This window comes from Nothobranchius furzeri, chromosome 10 (assembly GCF_043380555.1).
Source record: "Nothobranchius furzeri strain GRZ-AD chromosome 10, NfurGRZ-RIMD1, whole genome shotgun sequence".
NCBI lineage: Eukaryota > Metazoa > Chordata > Actinopteri > Cyprinodontiformes > Nothobranchiidae > Nothobranchius > Nothobranchius furzeri.
In genome coordinates, this window is record NC_091750.1 from 74,466,119 (window position 1) to 74,491,360 (window position 25,242).

The 25,242-nt window shown below is 44.5% G+C and overlaps 1 protein-coding gene across 1 annotated transcript in view; it reads right to left on the minus strand.

Moving 5' to 3' along the window:
* The window catches only part of nipal4 (NIPA like domain containing 4), a 66,951-nt gene extending 42,630 nt beyond the window's left edge, over positions 1 to 24,321 (minus strand). The window contains exons 1-2 of the mRNA XM_054737187.2: positions 24,129 to 24,321; positions 19,508 to 19,606 (exon numbers count right to left, since the gene is read on the minus strand). Of these exons, the coding sequence (XP_054593162.2) occupies positions 19,508 to 19,606; positions 24,129 to 24,168 (139 nt within the window). The 5' untranslated portion in view covers positions 24,169 to 24,321. The remainder of the gene's footprint in view (positions 1 to 19,507; positions 19,607 to 24,128) is intronic.
* Between the last annotated feature and the right edge of the window lie 921 nt (positions 24,322 to 25,242).

Genomic DNA, 25,242 nt, shown 5'->3' on the forward strand with positions numbered 1-25,242 from the left:
GTAGTTTCAAAACTAACATTTATGGGACATTTGTGTCGCATAAAAATCGCGAGCATACTCCCCACTCATTAGATGACTTTAAATATGACGTGTTAAAGAGGTATGACAAGCCTTCAAAAACAGATCAGTGCAGTGATTTAGTTAATCAGGAGTGTGAACAGTCTGACATTGAGGAGTTTATGATGATGTTAAAGTACTACCAAAGTTGATTGAAAGAAGCTTGGCTCATTTGATGTTGAAATTATAGTTATTTTCATGTTCCCAACCAATGCATTGATGAGCTTGTAGAGGAGTTGCATTTTATTTGTCATTCAGCCTCCGCCCCCATCGTGAAAGACATTTTACAGTCCTGCTTGAAGAGACACAATTGTGATGTTGATAAAGCCATTGTGTCTGAAATGGTGAATGACATCTGTAGTGCTAACCCTATTAGCACTGCCCTTTGTGATGGTGGTCCTCTTTCCTCTGCCTTCAGAAGAAGTATTTTAATGAATACTTTCCTGTCGTGGAGCCGATTGAGTATATTCTTAGTGGACAGAGCAGCTTCCAGTATGTTCCCATTCTAAAGTCTTTACTTCAGGTTCTTAGCAGGAAGGATATACTAGACCTGCTCTTGAGTGAGGCAGAAGCACAGAGAACTGTGTACAAGTCATTTCATGATGTCACCTTTTACAAAACCAACAAGCTGTTCTCAAAAAGTGACCTTACAATTGCACTATGTGGATGACTTTGAGATTTGCAATCCTCTTGGTACATCGAGGAAAAAACACAAAATAACATCTGTGTATTGGGTGTTAGCTGATGTCCCCTCATTGCTCAGATCTGAGCTAAACTCAATCTTCTTAGCAATGCTGTGCAAGGCTGAAGATGTAAAGAGATTTGGTTACAGTGCTGTGTTGGAGCCACTGATCAAAGATCTTGTAGTGTTGGAGGAGGAAGGACTATATGTTCCAGCACTGGGCAGAAGAGTCAAAGGCACAGTGTTTAGTGTTGTTGCAGACAATCTTGGTGCCCATTCTATGGGGGGATTTGTTGAGAGCTTTTCCAGTTTATACGTCTGTCGGTTTTGTCTAGGTGAAAAGTCACAATTTCAAAATGGTGAAGTGAGAAATGAGGCATTCCCACCCAGAACGAAGGAACAACACACACTGCATGTGCAGGCTTTACAGGAAAATGACAGTTTGATGTATGTTTATGGAGTGAAGAGACACTGACGGCTAAAATGAAATATTTTCATGTTTTGTCTGGATATCCACCTGATGTGTTGCATGATCTCTTTGAAGGTATAGTGCCCCTAGAAATAGCACTGTGCCTAAGAGTATTCATTCACAACAAATACTTCACTCTTGAAGAGCTGAACAAATGCATCAAAGAGTTCCCCTATAAATGGTCAGACAAAACCGATGCACCACAGCCAGTCCCTGTGAACTTTGCCCAACGGAAAAGTGTAGGGGGCAATGCCCACGAGAATTGGGCATTGCTGCGACTCTTGCCACTCATGGCAATCCCTGAGGGTGACACAGCATGGGAAGTGCTTCTTGTGCTCCGAGACATTGTTGAGCTTGTGCTTGTTGTTAACCAAGTCCACACAGAGGAGACCATTTGCTTCCTGGACAGTAAGATATTGGAGCATAAACACAGGTTTCTCATGGTTTTCCCAGAGCAATGCCTCATTCCAAAACACAATTTCCTAGAACATCATCCAGAACTTATCAAGGCTTATGGTCCTCTAGTGTCACTGTGGACAATGCGGTTTGAGGCAAAGCACAGCTTTTTCAAGCGTGTTGTCAGACATACTCGTTGTTTTAAAAACATTCTGCTGTCACTCACCATGAAGCATCAGTTGTTGCTTGCTTATAACCAACATGATTCCAGAGCTGTCAGACCGTTACTACAGGCTACAACACTGTCTACAGTGGATGTTAATGTGCTGAGAGTGGATATCCAAGAAGCACTGCAGGCTAAGTTTCCTGGTGAGACATGTGTCCAAATAGCCAAAAGTGTGTGTTACAGGGGCACCAAGTACACCAGTGGAATGATCTTGGCTAATGGTTCCACTGGTGGTCTTCCTGTTTTGGGGGAATTGATACAGATTTTGATTTTGAAAGGCAACGTCAAATTCATAGTGAAAGGTTTAACTGCTTGGTCAGTTGAACATCTGAGGAGCTATGTGCTTGAGAAAACTGGTTCAGTGAAAGTCATAGAGCCAGCTGAGCTATTAGACACGGTCCCTATGATTTCTTACATTTTTGGTGGAGCAACCATTATGACTCTTAAGCGCAGCATTTATGTTCCATAAATGATTTCCAGATGAAATGATACATACCCGCATCTCACAGTCTTCTTGCTATTTTCAACCATGGCATATGGTTAATTGGCTCCTGGTTTCCATACTTGGGAGATAAAACTTTATTATGTTATTATTCACAATTTAGCTGTTACTAACAATTACCAAAACGTGTCAAACGTTTTGTCTACAGGTTACATAATGTCCCACCCGGCTCAACTTCGAGTGATCTTTGCAGATCACGATGTTCGTAAAGTTGTACTACCATCTGGAATCCCTGAGACAGTGGATGACCTTCATTCAGCCATTCGTGATACCTTTTCCATTGCAAGAGACTTCCGTCTTCACTATAAAGATGCTGATTTTGGTGATGAGTTTTTCACCCTTGTTTCTACCACGGACATTAAGGACAAGGACACCATCAAGATTGTGTTTCTCCAGGACCAGGAGGCTACAGTTACCTTGACCTTAACTGATGTGACCAACATGACTGATCATCCTTCTGAGGAACACTTTGTTGACACCTCACCTGTGTCAAGTAATGACACAATACTTTCATCATCGGAAGATAGTCCAGGGCACCATTACCAGCGTTGGCCTGTTCAGTTTCCGATTCCCAGGTTTTCTGACCTCACAGAGATCAAAATTCAGTCAGCCAATGAGCGCTTCCAAAAAGATGGGACTCTTCTCCCTACAAAAGATTTCATTCCACTGCTTCCTGACATCCTTGGAAAACTAGCAGAAGCTATTTATAAATATACTGCTTATCCATCAAGTCTGCAGATCAGTGAGGTTGCAGAGGCCCTGACTCTAAAGCATCCCTGCCTGAAAGAACCAGGGTCCTTCAAAGGGTCCTATGGATGGGCACAATGTCTAAAATATAAGATGAACAATTTCAGAAGCAAGCTTAGAGGTCTCGGCTGCCCTGAAGTTGAAGTAAACTCTCTTAAGAGGAAAATGACACTTGACCAATACCCAGCAAAGAATGTCAAGAAACCAAAGAAGGCTGAAGTGAACTACCTACCCCCTCATGCTCAAGGTGAAAGTAGTGAAAGTTTGGAAAAAGAGAGTTGAGCTACTGAGTGAAGTGATGAAAAGGGACAATTCCAGAGTGGTAGCTCAGAAAATGGCCAAGACGTTCAGCCTTCGTCGGGAGGAAATAGTGAAAGAGGCTCCTGCCATCAGCGACTTCATGAAGCGCTGGCCTGCGCTTTTTAGCAAGGCACAGGTGAGATAAAATGTTTATTAAACCAATATTTTTGTGTTGTGGATTGATTAAATTGTGGATACATATCCATAAATTGAAGTCGGGTAAATAAAAAATGTTGAAATACATATATTTTGACCCAAAACTTTTAAATGTGTACAAATACACATTTGGATGTTAATTTCTGCATTGTTTATTTATACGTATCTCTTTTTGTACTTTATTCTGGTGTACCCTGCAGATATGTGAAGAATTCAAGAGAATAACAACAGTTTGCCTTGAATCGACCTTTCTGGCCAGGCTTGACCAATGCACCCCAAAACTGATGGCCTTGACCCAGTCAAAAGGAGGAGCTGCAGGCCTGAAGATGAGGGAGATTAAGGACATGCTTCTGCAGGTATAATGACTAACGTTATGAATGGACCTTTATTAAAATCTGCCTCACTGTTTTCATGTCAAATGTTGATATGGCTGCTATGAACAAGGTCCATTGTATAATAACACTAGTTTTTTTCCAAATTAATCATATTCTGGTTACACTTGCATCTAGGGCTGGGTAATAGAAGAAAATATGTCTGTATGATGTAAACTGTTAATCGTTTTTAAATAATCGTTTACACCACCGTAAGGCGTTTTACAGTAGTGTTTTTGGTCGACACACCTTATAACATGTGCAAGCACATTAACCATACACAGCATGGAGGAAGATGGTATCTGTGCCAGATACATAGTAATTCATTTGTATTTTAGTGTTTTTAACGTACAAAGGGGGATGTGAACAAGGAATGTCTAGCTGACAAGCACAGTGCTTGTCAGATCTCTGTAGACAGCCATGCCCCCTGCTGTGTGAGGAGTAAGCAGGTCCCAAACAAGGAGAAAACCAAAAGAATAGCCAGATCACATTTCCCGCCTTAGTCTAAATTTTTTTATTATTTAAATAAAAAGAAATGCTATATTCTGACTGTTGTTTGTGCTTATGGGCCAAATATCAGTTCAGAGTACCAACAATTTTTGGGAGTCCCAGGGATGAGTGCTAGATAGTGCTCCATCAGGGGACTCCATTGTCCTGCTGGGGGACTTCAATGCTCACGTGGGCAATGACAGCTTGACCGGGAGGGGTGTGATTGGGAGGAACGGCCCGCCTGATCTGAACTCAAGTGGTGTTTCGTTATTGGACTTCTGTGCAAGCCGCAGTTTGGCCATAACGAAGACCATGTTCGAACATAAGGATGCCCATCGGTACACTTGGTACCAGGGCAGCCTAGGTCGCAGGTCAATGATAGACTTTGTAGTCGTATCATCTGACCTGCAGCCGTATGTTTTGGACACCCGAGTGAAGAGAGAAGCGGAGCTGTCAAGTGATCACCACCTGGTGGTGAGTTGGATCAGATGGCAGGGGAAGATGCCGCATAGACCTGGCAGACCCAAACGCATAGTGAGGGTCTGCTGGGAATGCCTGGCAGAAGAACCTGTCAAGACGGACTTCAACTCCCACCTCCGGCAGAGCTTTGACCATGTCCCGAGAGCAGTGGGGGACATTGACTCAGAGTGGGCCTTGTTCCACTCTGTGATTGTTGAGGCGGATGTTGCTAGCTGTGGTCGCAAGGTGGCCAGTGCCAGTCGTGGTGGCTACCCCCGTACCTGCTGGTGGACACCAGAGGTTTGGGGAGCTGTCAGGCTGAAGAAGGAGGCCTACAGGGCATGACTGGTCTGTGGGTCTCCGGAGGCAGCAGACAGGTACCGGATAGCCGAGCGAGGCTCAGCAGTGGCAGTTGCCGAGGCAAAATCTCGGCCTTGGGAGGAGTTTGGTGAGGCCATGGAGAAAGACTATCGATCGGCTCCAAAGAGGTTCTGGCAAACTGTCTGGCGCATCAGGAGAGGAAGGCAGCAACTCGCTCACACTGTTTACAGTGGGGATGGGGAGCTGCTGATGTCAACTGGGGCTATAGTCGGACGGTGGAAGGAATACTTTGAGGAGCTCCTCAATCCCACCTATGCGCATTCCGAGGAGGAACCAGAGCCGGGAGACCTGGGGATGGACTGTCCAATCTCGGGGGCAGAAGTTGCTGAGGTAGTCAAACAACTACACAGCGGCGGAGCCCCGGGGGTGGATGAGGTTCATCCTGGGTATCTCAAGGCTATGGATATTGTAGGGCTGTCATGGTTGACACGTCTCTGCAACATTGCGTGGTCATCGGGGGCAGTTCCTGCGGAGTGGCAGACCGGGGTGGTGGTCCCCATCTTTAAGAAGGGTGACCTGAGGGTGTGTTCCAACTATAGGGGGATCACACTCCTCAGCCTCGCTGGAAAGGTCTACTCCAACTGAATCTCAGATTGAGGAGGAGCAATGTGGTTTTCGTCCTGGCCGTGGAACTGTGGACCAGCTCTATACCCTTGCAAGGGGTGAAGGAGGGGGCATGGGAGTTTGCCCAACCAATCCACATGTGTTTTGTGGATTTGGAGAAGGCTTATGACCGTGTCCCCAGGGGCACCCTGTGGGGGACGCTCCAGGAGTATGGGGTGGGTGGCTTTCTGTTAAGGGCCATTCAGACCTGTGTGCTAAGAGTCATTTGTTTAGTAACTTAAAGAAACATCATTGTAATTATGCAGTTCAATGTAATGAAACAAAAAATCTTTTTAAAAAGTGTGGCCTCCATAATGCGCTAATAAGTGGCGCTGTGTATGTGATGCCTGATTGCCCGCTTATAAACAAGTCCTGTCAGACATTCCAGCTCGCATCCCACGAACATTTGTTTGGTTTATGAATGTTGTAATGAGTGTGGGACTTTGGTTGTGCAACAGATTTTTATTAAAAAGATTAGGCAAAAAAAAAGAGTTTGTTTAATTTACAATGTGAAGCAAAGGTGTGTGTGTGTGTGTGTGTGTGTGTGTGTGTGTGTGTGTGTGTGTGTGTGTGTCAGAAAGGGTTATAGTTATGGCAGTTTTACAAGATCCATTTGTAAAGTTACCCCACTCTTATTTTGGTGGTCCAGTTTGTGACATCACTTCCTCTAGATAGTCACTTCCTGTAAAGCCGTTTCTACCATTTTGTCCAAGCTGTTGGTGATGGCAGACAGCCTCGTGTGCGTTCATGACTGATATGTAAGTTTGGCCAACCGTAGCACCTCTATGGATACATAAATAACCTATAAGTTCATTCAGTTTCCTTTATGTCTGTCTGGACATATTGTTTGGATTATTTAGAGGGAGTTCCTACAGTTTAATTGGTATCAGTTGCTATTCTCGCTTGTAGTCCTCATTTCACTTCTCTTAATTTGTGTTATGTGTGCTAAATACTGGTTTATTTGAGTTTTATTCCATTTACTCCATGTGTATCCATCCATGACGTCAGTTCAGTTGAGGTGTGGTATAATGCCAGGCTAATTGGCAGCATGGTTTAGTAGTGTGGTACTTGCAACAGCAGTACCTTGGTTTGACCACCAGAGGTCCCTGGAGACCATATAATTTGTCAGTGCCTCTGAGGCTGGAAGTCACAATATTTACTCTGTGTAACCCTTGAATGTGCATCATTTGGGAATATATTTGTTTTTGCATAGTCTTTAATGTTTGCATATTTATTTCACCATTTGTACAGTCCTTTTACATCATTCTTTGTATTTATTTTCCAGACCACACGGAACCACAGAAATGTACAGATGTCCATACTTCAACTGTCATTAAATACGTAAAACTGTCTCTCCGTGCCCTGCTCTCTGACCGGAGCCCTTATCTTGAAGATACTGTCAGATCAGCAAATAACTTCCAGAGTTCCCACTCTATCACATGGTCCTTCGAGCCGGATCCACAGTCATCTAGAGATATTATGGAGGAGCTAGGACAACCATCTGACCCAGCAGTGCGTTCTAGATCCCAGCGGGAGAGACGACTACCAACATATTTGGAGGACTATGAAGTTGGATACCAACCTCAACTTCTCCATCATCCAGCAGCCCAAGCTCCAGCTGGGCATGAAGCTCATCCTCCAGATCAACCTGCAATGATGACAGCTGCCATCACTGAAGCCATACCTAGCCTACCTAGTTGGAGAGCATCATCAGATCGAAGCCAACCTGTCTCTCAGCGCAGTAAAGCTAAGACCCAGGGCAGCGCCAGTTCGTCAACAAGGAGGTCAATCATCGATGGGTTATCTGACATACAGACAGCCATGTTGGAGGAGAGAATAAAGCGCATGGAGTTGGCAGAGGTGCAAAGACAGATAATGGAGGAAAGTCTGATGGATGAACAGTACCAGCATCTGGACCAGCAAGCTCGGGAAGCCCTCAGAAGAAGAGAGGAACTCCTAAGAGAACAAGAAATACAGAGGCGTAAGCTTGATGAAGAGGCAGAAATAGCATTAAAGGCAAAGGAGGCTATTACCAGACGGCTAATGCTGCAACGTAAACTAAAGGAAAAGGAAATAGAGTTAGAGAAAGCAACTCTCATTACATCCCTCCTGAAGGAGGAAACGAGCAGCTCTGTTGCCTCAAGACCGCAAAGTGGAGATGAATCCAACAAAGGGTCCCCAGCTGACGTCATGGGAGTACCACCACCCTCACAAGGTGCACATGGACCTGCACACTCTGCTCCTACAGTTATTGGCCCTCCACCAGCCTTTACAGCAGCAGTGCCTAATCCTCCTGTCTCAACAAGCCAATTAACAACTAGAGCTTCACCTGTCCTTCAACCGCAACCTCCTGCCATGGTAAACCTGCCGACCCAGCCACAATTCACATACTCCACGATAGCTCCGCCCACCACAGCACATACCATCCCTCAGCCTGGTACGACACTATCAGTTGGTGCTATATTACCTCGTGCTGGACCACCAGCCTTAACAGTGCAGTCCACTGCTCCCCTAAACACGCTACCAGCAGTCTATAACCAGGCTCCACATCAGCATGTACCCTGGTCTTATTCACAACAACAGCCAGTACAACCTGATGCAGCCCTGCAGCATCACTCTCCTCCCAGCATACCACCTTTGCCACAAGAGACAGCTCCTCCTCCAGGCTCAATCGCTGCACCTAGTACAGACCTAATGGAGCTATTAATAGCTACTTCATATGGACTTCCTAAGCCTGCTTTACCCTACTTCACATCTGGAAGAGAGGCAGACTTTGCACTGCTCAAGATGGCTCTAGATAACCTGCTAAGCTCACATGCTCACCTCACTGAACCATTTAAATATCAAGTGTTGTTGCAGCATTTGAAGCTGCCTAGTGCTCACAAGCTAGCACAAGCCTTTATGTATGACCCGAAACCATACACATCGGCCCTACAGGCACTTCAAGATAAATACGGGCAATCCCGCCAGCTTGTGCAAAGTGAGCTAGGAGCCATCCTAAACTTACCCCCAGTTAGGTTTGGTGATCCAGATGGATTTGACAATTTTGCCCTTTCAGTACAAGCTTTAGTAGGCATGCTCCGATCGCTAGAGGGTGAAAATGGCTACGAACTCAAATGTGGCTCTCATGTTGATAGGCTACTTAACAAATTGCCCGCTAACTACAGAGACAGCTTTGTTGAGTATAGCTTGAATCGTGGCATTCTGACAACTGGGACTGATAAGACTTATACCCTGTCAGATTTCTCCACATGGCTCCAGTTGAAATCACAAGCCAAGCGAATTGCCGCTAGAGCAGCGTACATGTGTCAAGATCAACCAAAGCTGAGGAATCAGAAGAAACCTCAGGGTCCTTCATCCAATGTGTACTACAACACAGAGAGCCAGGCTAAAGCCACACCTCCAGATCCAGCTGGCCATATAAGATCACCTAAGCCTAAATCAGGTCCTAAACCTTACTGCCCTTATTGTGACGACAGAGGACATTACCTGAGCCTGTGTCCTAAATTCAAAGCTCTTTCAGCAGCTGAAATTGCCACATGGATCAAACACAGAAGCTGCTGGCGGTGCGGCAGGAATCATGCACCTGAGGTTTGCACTCTAAAGAAGCCCTGTAAATTATGTAAGCAACAACATCTTACTGTGCTCCATGACGTGTGCCCTCAAGAACCTAAAAAGGTGTTAATGGTCAACGCTGCTCCCAATACAGTGTACATTGACCGTCCAAATCGCCCAAATAAAGTCATGCTCAAGTTGGTCAAAGTATGTCTACACAACGCTGAGTATTCCCTGGAAGGCTTTGCTATCCTCGATGACGGGTCCGAGAGGACTCTTATCCTCCCATCAGCAGTGCGATGCCTCCATCTGACTAAAAAGCCTGAAAACCTTCCCCTGCGCACTGTCCGCCATGAGGTGATTCACCTTCAGGGAGCAACAGTTTCATTTGAAATATCTCCAGTTCACACTCCCAAAGTAAAGTACAGCATTCACCATGCCTTCACTGCTGATGAACTAAGTCTCTCAGAACACAGCTACCCTGTAAAGTCACTCATGCGAAAGTACTCCCATCTGGGAGGACTTCCACTTCCACTTGTGGACAGAGTGCAGCCTTTACTTCTTATGGGGTCTGATTTCCCTCATCTACTCATCCCTAAGCAACCAGTAATAGCTGGCCCACCTGGGAGCCCCCTAGCAGTGTGCACTCCTCTTGGTTGGACATTACAAGGCCCAGCCAACTTCAGTCCTGTTTCTGCTGACCACCCACACTGCTACTTCACCATGTCTCCCAACTCAGAGCTCCAGCGCCATGTAGAACGTCTGTGGGAAGTTGACATCTCGCCTTATGTGAACATAAAGACTGCCACGCGTTCTAAAGAGGATCAACAGGCTGTGGACCTGTTAGAGCAACGCACCACTAAAGTGGAAATGGATGGAGTGACTAGATATGCTACTCCACTTCTCAGGCGCAAGGATAGTCCCCTCCTCTGGGCATCAAAGAACACTTTGCTCCCACAGCTACGTAGTACTGAACGTCGTCTAGCTAAAGATCCAGCTCTGGCAGATACCTACTGTCAAGAAATCCATAAACTTGAACAGTTAGGTTATGCCAAACCCCTTCCTTCAGCTACAGTAGACAGCTCCCAGGAGTCATGGTATCTGCCTCACCATGTTGTCCACCATAATGGAAAGGCAAGAATTGTCTACAACTGTTCCTACCAACACAATGGACACTGTCTAAACAGCCAGCTCCTGCCCGGGCCGACCCTAGGTCCTTCACTTCTCGGCGTACTTCTTCGGTTCCGAGAACACAGTGTGGCTGTCAGCGGTGACATCAAAGCAATGTTCCACCAAGTTCGCTTACTACCAGAAGACAAACCGCTTCTCCGTTTCTTGTGGAGAGGTATGAAGAGAGAGGAGGAACCGACTGTATATGAGTGGCAGGTTCTGCCATTTGGAACAACGTGCAGTCCTTGCTGTGCAACATATGCCCTCCAGAGGCATGTGAAGGACAACAGTAAGGGACATGAAGACATCCTGCATACAGTTGAAAGCGCATTTTATGTGGACAACTGTCTAACAAGCATCACCACTGCTGATAAAGCTAAAGCCCTAGTTGACCGACTGCGCAGTCTGCTCTCTGCTGGAGGGTTCAATATAAGGCAGTGGGCCAGCAACGATCCAACTGTTTTGGAACACCTTCCTGCTGAAGCCAAAGCGGCTAGTTCCGAGCTGTGGCTTTCCCAATCCCGACAAGACCCAGAGGAACCAGCTTTAGGCCTACGTTGGAACTGCCTCTCTGATCACCTCGGCTACAGACACCGACCGGTAGAGTATTCTCAGCCGACCCTGAGAAACATCTACAAGGTGATGGCCATGCAGTATGACCCACTGGGGTATCTTATCCCATTCACCACTCGAGCCAAGATCCTCATCCAGGACCTGTGGAAAGTGGGAGTCGACTGGGATGAGCAGATTCGACCCAAGGCTCTACTGGAAATATGGACACAATGGGAGAGCGAGCTGGTCTACCTCCCACAAGTGGAAATCCCAAGATGCTATGTTCCAGCAACCTTGGCCCCTGAAGTTCCTAACAGACAAGCGCACATCTTCTGCGATGCCTCCGAAAGAGCCTACGGAGCAGTCGAGTATATTCAAACTCCCGATAACCAGGGCAATGTTCACGTTGCATTTATGATGGCTAGATCTCGTGTTTGCCCTCGGAAACAGCTGTCAATGCCACGCCTTGAATTGTGCGCAGCTCTAGCCGGGGCTCAGCTGGCTAAGGTCACAATGACAGAGCTGTCATTCTCTCCCCAGCAGATAACACTATGGACCGACTCAACTACAGTGTTGACATGGCTGAAATCAGACTCAAGTCGATACAAGGTTTTTGTTGGAACGAGGGTTGCTGAAATTCAAGAACTTACCGAAGGGTCAACTTGGCGGTATGTCAGCACCTCTGATAATCCAGCAGATGACCTTACCCGCGGGAAGACACTCCATGAGCTCAGTCAGCCCAACCGGTGGAGTCAGGGTCCACAATTTCTTCACCAGCCTATTGACACCTGGCCAGAGCTACAAATGGAAGTAGCTCAGGAAGAAGATGAGGATGAGCTACGCAAGACAGTGTTTTGTGCAGCAGCTACCTGTCCTTCTCATGAAGTGGATGTTACTAACATCGACAACTGGGATGACCTCGTTAGAGCCACTCATATGAGCCTTCACGGGGCGGCCAAAGACCTGGTGAGCCCCACCATGACAGCTGCAGATGTACAAGAAGCTGAACTACATCTCCTACGACAATCCCAAAGTGAGACCTTCCAGGAAGAGGTGAAACTCCTTGCTGTGGGGAAGTCCATCTCCAAACAAAGCCGTCTAATCATGCTTGCTCCTGAGTATGATATAGCTGTCGGGCTGATAAGAGTGGGAGGCAGGCTGCGAAGAGCAGAAGATCTGGATCTAGATTCCATGCATCCAATTATCCTTGACCCAAAACATCATGTTACCAGGCTCCTCATCAAGAAATATGACAACCAGCTCCTGCATCCGGGTCCCGAGCGTGTGTTCGCTGAAATTCGGAGAAGATACTGGATCCTACGCGGAAGAGAATCCATCAAACGGCATCAGTACAGCTGTGTGGAATGTCAAAAGTGGCGTGCTAGTCCTGTAGTCCCACAAATGGCAGACCTTCCCCCAGCAAGACTCCGTCTATACAAGCCACCTTTCTGGTCTACCGGAGTGGACTGCTTCGGCCCTTACAATATCAAGGTGGGTCGACGCACAGAGAAGCAATGGGGGATCATCTTTAAATGCATGACAACGAGTTGTGTGCACCTCGACCTGCTGGAGAGCATTGACACTGATGCTTTTCTGATGGGATTACGTCGCTTCATCGCTCGACGTGGCAAACCCTTTGAAATCCTGGCCGACAGAGGGACCAATTTCCGAGGTGGAGCGGCTGAACTACAGACCAGCTTCCAAACTTTAGAAGCTCCTATCCAAAAGCAGCTGGCTGGACAGAAAATAGAGTTCCGATTCAACCCGCCAGGTTCCCCTCATTTTGGGGGGACATGGGAACGGGAGATCAAGTCAGTGAAGGCAGCCCTTCGAGTGGTACTGCAGGACCAAACTGTCACAGAATCTGTTCTGCAGACGGTTTTGATTGAGGTGGAGGGAATTCTCAATGCGAAGCCACTGGGATATATTTCCTCGGATGCTGCTGATCCGGACCCAGTCACCCCGAACTTACTACTCATGGGACGTCGTGATGCATCGCTTCCACAAGCCATTTACGCTTCCAGTGAACTCCTGGGCAGACGGCGATGGCGACACAGCCAGGTCCTGGCAGACCACTTCTGGTCCAACTTTATTCGCTACCATCTTCCTAACCTACAGAAGCGACACAAGTGGCACAAGAATACAGAGAATCTTGCAGCTGGACAGGTTGTGATGGTGGTCGATTCACAACTGCCCAGGGCCCAGTGGCCGATCGGGAGGATTGTCAAGACATGTCCAGGCTCAGACGGTCGAGTCAGGGCAGCTGAAGTGAGGATAAAGGGACAGACTTATCTTCGACCAGTTGTGCGCCTGGTGCGACTGCCAGCTTGGGAAGATGAAGATGACTCTGGCTGAACACCTGATAAGACTTTCCTCTAGTTTTCGAATTTATACCTAAATTCGGGGGCGGCTATGTCAGAAAGGGTTATAGTTATGGCAGTTTTACAAGATCCATTTGTAAAGTTACCCCACTCTTATTTTGGTGGTCCAGTTTGTGACATCACTTCCTCTAGATAGTCACTTCCTGTAAAGCCGTTTCTACCATTTTGTCCAAGCTGTTGGTGATGGCAGACAGCCTCGTGTGCGTTCATGACTGATATGTAAGTTTGGCCAACCGTAGCACCTCTATGGATACATAAATAACCTATAAGTTCATTCAGTTTCCTTTATGTCTGTCTGGACATATTGTTTGGATTATTTAGAGGGAGTTCCTACAGTTTAATTGGTATCAGTTGCTATTCTCGCTTGTAGTCCTCATTTCACTTCTCTTAATTTGTGTTATGTGTGCTAAATACTGGTTTATTTGAGTTTTATTCCATTTACTCCATGTGTATCCATCCATGACGTCAGTTCAGTTGAGGTGTGGTATAATGCCAGGCTAATTGGCAGCATGGTTTAGTAGTGTGGTACTTGCAACAGCAGTACCTTGGTTTGACCACCAGAGGTCCCTGGAGACCATATAATTTGTCAGTGCCTCTGAGGCTGGAAGTCACAATATTTACTCTGTGTAACCCTTGAATGTGCGTCATTTGGGAATATATTTGTTTTTGCATAGTCTTTAATGTTTGCATATTTATTTCACCATTTGTACAGTCCTTTTACATCATTCTTTGTATTTATTTTCCAGACCACACGGAACCACAGAAATGTACAGATGTCCATACTTCAACTGTCATTAAATACGTAAAACTGTCTCTCCGTGCCCTGCTCTCTGACCGGAGCCCTTATCTTGAAGATACTGTCAGATCAGCAAATAACTTCCAGAGTTCCCACTCTATCACAGTGTGTGTGTGTGTGTGTGTGTGTGTGTGTGTGTGTGTGTGTGTGTGTGTGTGTGTGTGTGTGTGTGTGTGTGTGTGTGTGTGTGTGTAGGCTGTGACAGTACTTTACTCACTTTAACCATTAAGGGCTTCAACAAGGGCTTCAACAACAGGTAAAAGAAATTTTTGAAAACGTGCATCCCTACCACACACTCACTCTCACAGGCAAATGAAAGTAACAAATTAACCTAAGACTCATGTTTTTTGGACTTTGTGATCTGATCTTGAGCCGTTCTACAGGTGATCCCTACTTCGCGATTTGTTTATCGCGGATTCACGACTTTGCGGATTTTTTCTTTGGAGCCTTATTCAAGGGAAATTCGCCGATTTGCTGTATTGTTCACCGATTTGCGGTATTTTTCTATGTGAAATATCAAGAAATTCCTGTTTTTTTCATCAATTTCATCATAAAATGCACTTTTTGTAATAAAACTATAAAAAAAACAACAAAAAAATTTTTTTCTTGAGTTTTACCCACAAAAAGAGAATGTGATCATACGATAATTCAATATAGTACTGTACTGTAAATATGGTGTCCCTACTTCGCGGATTTTCACCTATCGCGGCCAGGTCTGGAACGCATCTACCGCGATAAACGAGGGATCACTGTATACAAAAAATTCATCCTATATGAATGCAAAGATGGAAAATACATCACAAAACACTTTCCTCTGTACTTGCAATAAAAAGTGTAACCACAATAATACTACTTAAAGAAAATCCATCACATAAGTTTATGTTTTTTCTAACTAAAACTTTAAAAGATGTATAATTTTATTTAAATAATTTTGAACAACTTTGTGTTGATAAATTACTTAATAACCCCAAAATGTGTAAATGTTTATATTTTTTCAAAATTGTAAAAGGTTAAAGTTGTATTAATACTTTTGTAAGGTATGCAGAAAAGTTGGTCATATCATAAGTCATGTATGCGAAATATATAAAGGTCTGTGTTGGTCTATTTATGGGCATCATATTCAGACTTTGTACAGAAATCATGACTCCTTGAAAGAGCATTGTGTCTTATGATTACAGCTCTGGTGTTGTATGGAAATCATTGTGTAACCTCAGTTAAACTGAACATGAAAAACTATATTTTCTGTCCCAGGTTCCGTATAATACTGTTACAATTTAGATGTTTTGGTTTACAGGCTCTTGGTGTACTTGATGCACTCCAGACATACCCCGTGCAAATGAAGAGGCTTTTCACAAAGGCAGAAAAGGATGTGACGGCAACTAATGTGGAGAAACTCAGACTAAATGGTCTGAACAAGGGAGCAACACATTCCAACAACAGAGTCAGACAATGGCTTTCTGGCAAGACTATCTTCAGGATGCGTAAGAATGGCTTTTTGCTTAAGGTTTCAGAGTAAAACCTAATTTGCAGATCTTCAGATTCAGACAGGGGTGTGGACTTTAGTCACATGACTTTGACTTCAGTCATTAATCTGGTGACTTTACACTTTGACTTGAATTTGGACTTGTAAACCAGTGACTTGGACATTGACTTGACTTTAACTTATTAAATTCAAAATATAACAATCACCCCCCTAACTTTAGTCCAGGAGAGGAACTGCTAATTCACATACGAGGGTACTCTGAAAGAACAACCTTTGAACCCAACATATTTAAAAATAGGATCACCCTCTCTTGGCAACCAAAGGGCTTCAATACCACCTTCCCTGCCAAATAAGACACGGAACACCAACCACTTGAGATCTCCCACGTATGGTTCTATTGTTATTCAACTTGAATCACACGGCATTCATACATGGCTTTGGTGTATATCTCCCTGGAAATTAACCCCCTAATTGTCCATCTACAGCGCCACCATAATGCCCTTAGAAAGTCTGTGATTGGTGCGCAACGCACCAACCCGAATGCAACCGAAGCAGTCCAAAGAAAAAAAAAGGGGGGGGGGGGGGGGGGAATGCGGTCGCTAGCAAAAAATAGAAAATAAGTGGTATACCACAAAATAAAAAAAGGTCTCTCACCGGGTTCAGCAGTCAGTGACCCAGTATATCCACCGATCTGGCTCCGCGGTGAGGCAGTTGATCTGGGTTGGTTCCTCTCATTCAGCTGGAGAGCGCAGATATCCAGGCACGCTCCAGTGCGGGATCGTCGGGAGTTTCTTTCTGGCTTAAAACCCTAATCTTATATATTGTTATTATTTTTTAACATTCAACTATCGACCTACCGAGTTCTCCACTCAGTTACATGGTAGACCTTTAGTTTGATAACTAATCAGGCTGCAGCAGATCCACGCTGACACCTGCACCACACCCATCCGTGCTCAGATTTTTTTTTTCTCTCTCCACACCTGACGCAGCCCTCTCTTAATAGCTCGGGTGTGGTAAACAACACAAATACGCTGATAAATAAATGAACGACCCAGACTCACCCAATTATGTACAGTGGAAAAGAAAATCACAGTGACACAGTTTAACAGTTATACTCTGGTAATTGTTTAGACCATTTTCTCATATCCTCTGTGCAACTAATATTAAATATTTTCTTTTATTTTAACACTGATGTAATGTGGCGATGCCACAAAAATACTTGATATTTTCTCCACGTGTAGTCTAATTTTACACATCTTTTATTTGAAAATTGCCCACTTTAAAGCCATTCATGGCTCCAATATAAACAAACGGATACACTTCTTTGTGTGTGTGTGTGTGTGTGTGTGTGTGTAGCATAGCCAATCAGATTTACAAGATAAAAGCCACCATAACCCTCCCTAAACAGCGTTGCAGCTGTCGACTCACAAGAGTAACGTCTTTCAGAACTACGAAATAGTTGACAAAGATATAATTAGAGGACATCTTGAAATAAAGTTGTTGCAGTTTGTTGAGAATGTGGATGAATGTCCAGTAAATGCTGAATTGGTAGCAGACATGATTCATATCAGCAGTAGTCTCACCAGCTGGAGGGAGACATTCGGAAAAACGTGAAGATGCGCAGAATCATTACAAGCTTGTGCCCGGACCCGACGTGTTACCGTGGGTCAAACCACTGTTTTGGTAGGATCACCAGGCTGCCATGAATACTGTCTGGGCTCACACCCCCACCCCTAATTCACCACTTGATTTGAGTGGTGTGTTCATCATTTTCAACAACATTTCAATAGATATTTCCAGAGATTAATGGTAAAAAACTACACGTTCTTACTGTAATGGTGCCAATGGTAATACTGTATCATATATTGTGGCTATAGTTGCTCTGGACATTGTATAATAGCTTGACTCAGGCCCCTTTAAAGGAAGGCTATTCTTACCCCTACTGCACACTGCAAGCATCGGCAGCACGCAATGGCAGAAGAAATATTTACTTGCGACAATTGCTGTACGCCAGGGCACACCGAAAGAGTCTCAGTCACGAAGCAGTTTCTCCACTGTGCTCCTCACTCGACTCTTGAGTTTATGAAATCCCTCGAGTTTCTGCCGTACCGACATTAACCCTCCCACTGTCTTCACGGGTGACCCCGTGAGGAAAGTTGACCATTGAGCAGGATTGATGGTTTAACCCTTCAATTGTGCGATCCCGACCAGGGGTGCGAGTGAGTAGGGTGTCCCGATTCTCAGGTGTGGAAGTTGATCACGCCCCTTTTGCGCCCACACTTCACCCAAGTCAGCATCGAAGTGGACTTGGGTGAAGGATATTACCCACAAGCCATCACTGCAGGAGAAAAGGCCTTTTCATTTCATTTTAGGATGAATGGTTGATGCTCTGAAACTTTTAGACGAAGCAGCGATGAATGTAAATTTATTTCAAATGATTGTTTGGTTGTTTGTTTGAAAGTTGTTAATAACGTTTTTTATTATTATTATTACAGTGACCGACATGCTTTGCAGTTGATGACGCAATGCTCCCTGTCTCAACTCGGCAATTATTTGCACACTTGTGTGACACGCACTCAGAGTCTTACAGCGCACTTTCTCCAAGTGCACTTTGCCGAAAACCGCAGGGAGCAGGGCGAGTGTTGGGGTTGGGCCTCCGTTCACCTACACTTCTTGTTTGAAAAGTGCTCCAAAAGGAGGTGTCCACTGGCAGACTGAGCGAGCGGCTTTGAGAGCATCACCAACCCCACTTGGAGTTTCTCCATTGGAGAAAAAAGCGCACACATACCGCGTAACACGGTACCTGCAACGTCACTGGGTACGTCTTAGCCATTAGCAATGGCTGATCAAATCCAATGTAGTGAAGAGTTTTAACCTGAAGAGGGCGTAATAATGATAGGTTGAAGCAGAACTTCTATGTTTTAAATAAGATGCACTGAATTACCAAAATAAAGACCACATGTCTACAGCGAGGGCTCTTAAATGAAACCCTCAGAGGAAAATGCTGAATGGTGGAGCAGCTGGCAGCATGGATGCCTCGCAGCCAGAAGGTTGCAGGTTTGGATTCCAGCTGCAGCATTTCTGCATGTAGTTAGCCTGTTCTCCTCATGAATGCGTGGGTTTTCTCCGATTTCCTCTCAGATCAAAAACATGCTTGTCAGGTTAACTGAAGACCTTAAATTGTACCTGGGTGTGCCCTTGTGATGGAATGGAGACCTGTCCAGGTGTAGAGTCAGACCCAGAGTCTGATAGGTCTGTTTACCCACTAACTCTGCCCCCTATTATGGTTAATTTAATCGGATCCTCTAAAGATGAGCTGGGTATGTTGTTACAAGTTTACAGATTTTATTTAAAAGACAAACTCCTAAACGTTTGACCGTGTTAGAGGAACAAAATCAGCTGCTGCGTTTTCAGCTCAGCTGTTCAAACCCAGCAGAGGTCGCATTGATCAGATTCACACGTCAGTGCTCAGACTTCTCAGGGTCGTGTCCTGCATCAGAGCTCAGGTGACACCTGATCAACCAGCAGCTTTAAACACAGCCAGCCTGGGCATCAGGTTTCTGGTTCAGCCAGACAGAAGCAAACGATCTCACAGCATGAGATACATAGGGAAACATAAAGAGCATGCATATGTGTGTGTGTGTGTGTGTGTGTGTGTGTGTGTGTGTGTGTGTGTGTGTGTGTGTGTGTGTGTGTGTGTGTGTGTGTGTGTGTGTGTGTGTGTGTGTGTACCTGGTGTCTGAAGAGTGTTATTCAGTTGTGTGTCGATCAGATCCGTAGAGATCAAACAGACGTCCGTCTGAGAGCCGCACCACAACCGCACCATTGATCCTGAAGAACGTTAAAACCCAACGAATCAGAAACACACCTGAAAGGTTTCAGTAAAGCTTCCTGATAGCAGAATCCCTTTTTATGTTCCTGTTGGTTCAAAGTCACGACTCCACAGCAGCAGTACAAGTTCACGTTTTAGGAGTCGCTGTCTGTCTTCAGAAGAGTTGGAAACCAGGGCTAGCCTGAATTCTGAAGCCAAGCCGGAAGTGACAAAAGTTGCAGTTCCCCTCTCACCCACTAGGGGTTGGCCCCAGAAAGGAGCAGGTTCCTGTTGACTCATGATGAAAATGCCATGTTCACAGCAGAAATGAACATGTTTATAGTCTGGATGAAAAAACATTTTAGGCTGGATGCCAGCTCCCTGGGTTGCCGCTGCGGTTGGGCTCTGACGCGGAAGCTTTGCCGCCGCCGGGCCCTGCTACTGTGGAAGAGCAGAGCTCACGTGGCTCAGGCGCCTGGCTTCCATCACTGCGGTCTGAGGCTGTGCTGCGTTTGTCGCCTGTAGAGCTCACCGAGGGAGACCACAGAAACTCCATAGCTCGGTGCGCTGATGGTAGCTCAACTGCATTTTTCTGGCTAAAAGTAGGGATGCACCGATCAGGTTTTTTGCTGCCGATCACCGATACCGATATCAAAGAATGCTGATCACCGATACCGATCACCGATACCGATCACGTGGATTGGCCAGAAATTTTCTACAACATTATAATGAGTGCTACAAACTACATAATCTGGGAATAAAGGAAATGTAACCTAATCTAAAATGGCCTGTATTAGGGTTGTCACAGTGTGAAAATTTAACTTCACGGTTATTGTGACCAAAATTACCACGGTTTTCGGTATTATCGCGGTATTTTTTTTAAACGTGCTACATTTTCACACAATTAAATAAACACTGTATATCAGGAAAATATTGTCTTCAGTTTGTGTCTAAATTTTGCCTAAAATGTGTTATTTTGTAATTATGTTGTTTATTTGTTTACATTTTTCCCCTTTAGTCTTTAAAATACCAATATTTGCCCATAACTTCGTATTTTATGTCTGTTTGATGTCATCATTTAAAAAATATTAGATCAGATGATACTCAGTACTCAAGTAGCCTTCTAATCAGATACTTTTTTTTTACCCTTACTTGAGCAATCCGTATTTCAGGAAAATATTGTCCTCGGTTTGTGTCCTTCCAGGGAGCTTTGCAGATGTGGGGAAATGTCATCAGGCAGTAATCATTGTTAAATTCATAATTATTCTCGGAGAGAGACCAACTCTTATTTGCCCCTGGGAGCCCCGTAATGCATAGCGTCATTTCAACATGGGGGTGTCCGCGACATGGTTTATATGCAGGTAGCGGCGCTGCGGCTGCTTTATATAGCGACTCATTGCATTCTCCCTCAACCCAAATCCTAGGATCACGCATTTTAGCTAAAACGCTAACGTTAACTTGCCTTGCGTTGACTGTAGAGTTGTGGGTGATGGTCACACAGATGTGTCATGAGATAAGAAGCGTTGCTGCCTTTCACAGACACTTTTTCTGCTCGTGCTGCAAACAGGATAGCCGCCCGTCTTCTATAAACTCCCTCGGCATTCTTCAAATATCTAAAATATGCCCGTACTTCCGACTTTGTCTTCTTTGAGGGATAATAAATGTCCTCCTGAGCGCTGCCGTCTCCTCCTTTGACCATTATTTCAGCTTTAGCTTCAAGAAAGTTTTGTTGTAAACAAAGCGTGAATGTGCCGCCGGCAACTTCTGCAGATGATACGGTGGCTGGTAAGGGTCACCGCGCCTACACCGCAGCCACGGTAAACCCACCAAGATAATATAGTTTTTTAAAAACAAGACGGTTATTATTGTCAACTTTTTTTTTTTACCGGGGTTTAGCGCTACACTGGTTACAGTGACAACCCTACCTGATCGGTTTGCTTTGATCTATTTTGAAAATTCCGATCAAAACCGATAGGGGCGCTATCGGCCGATTACGATCAAATGCCGATCCATCGGTGCATCCCTAGCTAAAAGCACCTGCAAACATCTGTTAGCTTCAGTTAGCTTGCAGCGGTGAGCTGTGGCAGGAGAGACCCTCAAAAATCTGCTTTCAGCTCCACCTCTTTGTCCATTTTAGTGTTGTCTGGGATTGTGAAGACATGCGACATGGCCAAGATGGCGGAGACTGCAACTGAAGCCTCAGACAACCATGGGTGATGTTTGCTCCTAAGAACAGTCAATGGTTCTAAACCCGGGATTAGAAACTAAACCAGCAGAAAACTGTTGAGATTATTATCAGATGAATGGTTTTTATAAACATCTGCAACATTTCTAATATAGGAAAAAAAATAGTCTTAACATTTTAATATTAACATTTGATTCATTTTCACACCCATCTATTTTTATATTAAATTTCTCATGATTGCATTAATTGCAATAAGTGACTAGATTCTCATGAATACCTTTATTTTCCATTAAAGACCCACTCTAATAATATTTTTTTGCTATTTTGATTAGTTCTCAGTAGTCTTTAAACCATGATTCTGCCGTTTTTAGCCAAAATCACAAAACCTGTGCCGTTTTCTAGGATGTAGTTTCTACATTGTGGCAGGAGCTCTTTAAAAACCCGCCTCTGGGTCGTGGGAGGAGCCTAGGACACTCTAGTCAGGCACCTGACTTCCATGCAGCGGACACGGGTCGATTCCAGGCCGGGCCAGATGTCTTCTAGTTAGTTTAGGGAGTTGGACCAAGCAAACAAGCCGGTCAGAGAGGACATGTAGCACCATGCAGCAGGTGGAGGGAGGGAGGAGCTCAGAGCGGCAGACGGAGCAGGTGGAGGACTTTAACAACCGGACCACTGAGATCATCATCAGGAAACCTGTTTGTTCATTCTGGGTAAAAAAAATAGACCTTTATTTGTTACCTAGAAATCGTGCTGGGCGTGCCGGGTGCTGTAGCACTGTGGTAACCTCTGCTTTTCATTGTTTTATCATATACACTCACTGGCCACTTGATTGGGTACACCTAGCTAGTACCAGGTAGAACCTTTACCTCCAGAACCGCCTTAAACTTGCCCGTGCAAAATTCATTACACTCCATAAATCATGCATCGCTGAAACAAGGCTAGGTTCCAAACAGCATGAAGCACCGGCATTACTGCCCCGTAGAGAAATGATCCCAGCTAACGTTTATGCTTTTGATCACCGCCTGAGACGTCCCGTCATGGTTGGAAATTGTTCCAAAATGAAAGCTGAACAGACGTCTTTTCTGGCCATGATTTCTACGTCTTTCGGTGTGTTTCACTTGGACGTTTAATAATTAAAATTTGAGCGTCCTATTACCATGTTAACCCTCAACTCATTTACTGCCAATGACGACTAAAGTCGTCATTTGCATGTATTTACTGTGTGGGCGTCGGAACGAGCCCCCGCACAGAGAGAACAAACATCTCAGCACTAAAGCCGATCTTCATCCGTATACGTCACACGTCACGTGATCAGGAAGCATAAAATCCATGTGTTAGGAGATTGTTTTGGGCCGCTGCTGTAAAAAAAAGTGAGGCACGAACCGGAAAAGCTTCTGCCGATCACAATTCAACAACAGATTATGAAAGAATGGATAACGCTCGAAGCGTGCGGATTCTTCCCGATATAAGAGGTGGGTCTCCGCTTTGTTTTGGTTGTTTTGGCGTCGACATCATCCTAGCGCGCGCAACGTTCTGTCACTCTTAAAAAAAACTGTAAAAACGCTGGCAGCGAAGGGCTTTATCGATCAGGAAACGCTGGCAGCGAATGAGTTAATGGTTAGTTTAAAATACCAAAGTTGCTACAACTGTATTAAGGATTAGTAAAGGTAAATCAGAGCATCACAGATTCGATTTTATTTCAATACTGATTAGTCTGAATACCCCAAAATTCATCTTTATTCACAGAAACCCCTTTTATCCATGGGGAATTTGGAGGTTTATAATCGACACGTGTAAACAAACATTTCTGTTTGCTTTTTGCGTTTCTGGAGATCCTCATCCAGTTGTGAGCTCAAAAATTCTGGTTTAACCAGAAAAGCAACATGAACTAATATTTACACAGCAAACACCTCTCTCTGTGTGTGTGTGTGTGTGTGTGTGTGTGTGTGTGTGTGTGTGTGTGTGTGTGTGTGTGTGTGTGTGTGTGTGTGTGTGTGTGTGTGTGTGTGTGTGTGTGTGTGTGTCACATTTAAAAGCAGAAGTTCAAACTTCTCCTTCTAAAGATAAAAGGTAAAAGCAAAACCAATAATACATTTATTCTTAAAATCTCATTAACTTTAATCCTTATGAAGCTTAAAAGGTGTTCAAACCCGACCAGAACCAGCGCAGAGAAACAACCTGTCTTCACCTCCACTCTCTAAAACCTGACCGGAACCCATCCGAACCGGACTAGTTCCGGGCCCTAAAGTTTAAGTTAAACCAACTTTAACTTATTTGTTGTTTAATTTTCACAAACGACTCGATGCTGCGCCGTGGTTCAGGCGTTCTGGAACAGGTGTGTTCAGGGTTCCGCTTACCGTTGACACAGGTCTCATTGTTCAGGTGGAAACATCTCATCGTGTCCCATACAGGTAGGGGGTCCGAACAGAACAGGGTCTGTGCTTCCCTCCAGGCGGACAGCCAGCGGATCCAGGACGGTTTGGCTCGGTTCTGCCCCCGGTCCGCTTAGCGGAATCAAACCGAACTCCCCTACACAACACCGAAGTAGGTACACACCTGGCCCCGCCTCTCTTGGCCGCGCCCTCCTGGCAGAATAGCGGCGACGCCACCATAGATGTCATATATTTACTAGATGCCTCGCCCGCGCTGTTCGTCAATGGACGCGGCGGCCATCTTACTTCAGACAACTGCCCTCTAACACTGGTGTTTAGTGGTGCATGCACTATTTAAACTCACTTTCTCAGTTTTCAACCGATTTTCATACGGTTTGATTTTTTAGAAAAATTAGAGACGTGGCTATGAAATATATCAGTTTTAGCAGGAAACTCCCCTTATTTCACTCCACTTTCCAGCCGTTTTCCCCTATCCTGTCAATTAGACCGTTTTAATGTCAACAAAATCTGCTTCTGATAGCTGTAGTTTGTAAACTGAGGTCAACTTATAAATATAAGTTTTAAGATACCTTATAACTTACCGTATCAACTTATAAATAAAAACTCAGATACCTGATTTAATTTACAGAAACTAGTAAAACAAACAAAAAATACACAGAAGCAGCAAAAAAACATTTAAAGTAAAAACACCCAGTCCAAAAAACAAAAGAACTCTAGGACCTCAAAGACTGAGAAAATATTTTATAATAAGACAAATGAAGATATATAGAATATATTTTATTTACTTTGACTTTAATATTTTCAAGTAATATGATATATACTTGCTTTGGCAAGTTATTATAATAATTTATATTTATTTCCACTTTCAGCCTGCAACCCATTTAAAATGAAAGTTTGAAAAGAGAAAACTGGGATAATTGTGAGTTAAATTAAATGGTTAAATAAATACTTCAAAAATGAAAGAGTAAATGAATGACAGACTGACAGTTATGAAAAACATATTTATTACAGATTATACATGTTTTTATGTTGAAAATCACAGATCTACAGACAGATGCTAAAGCACATTGTGATTTCC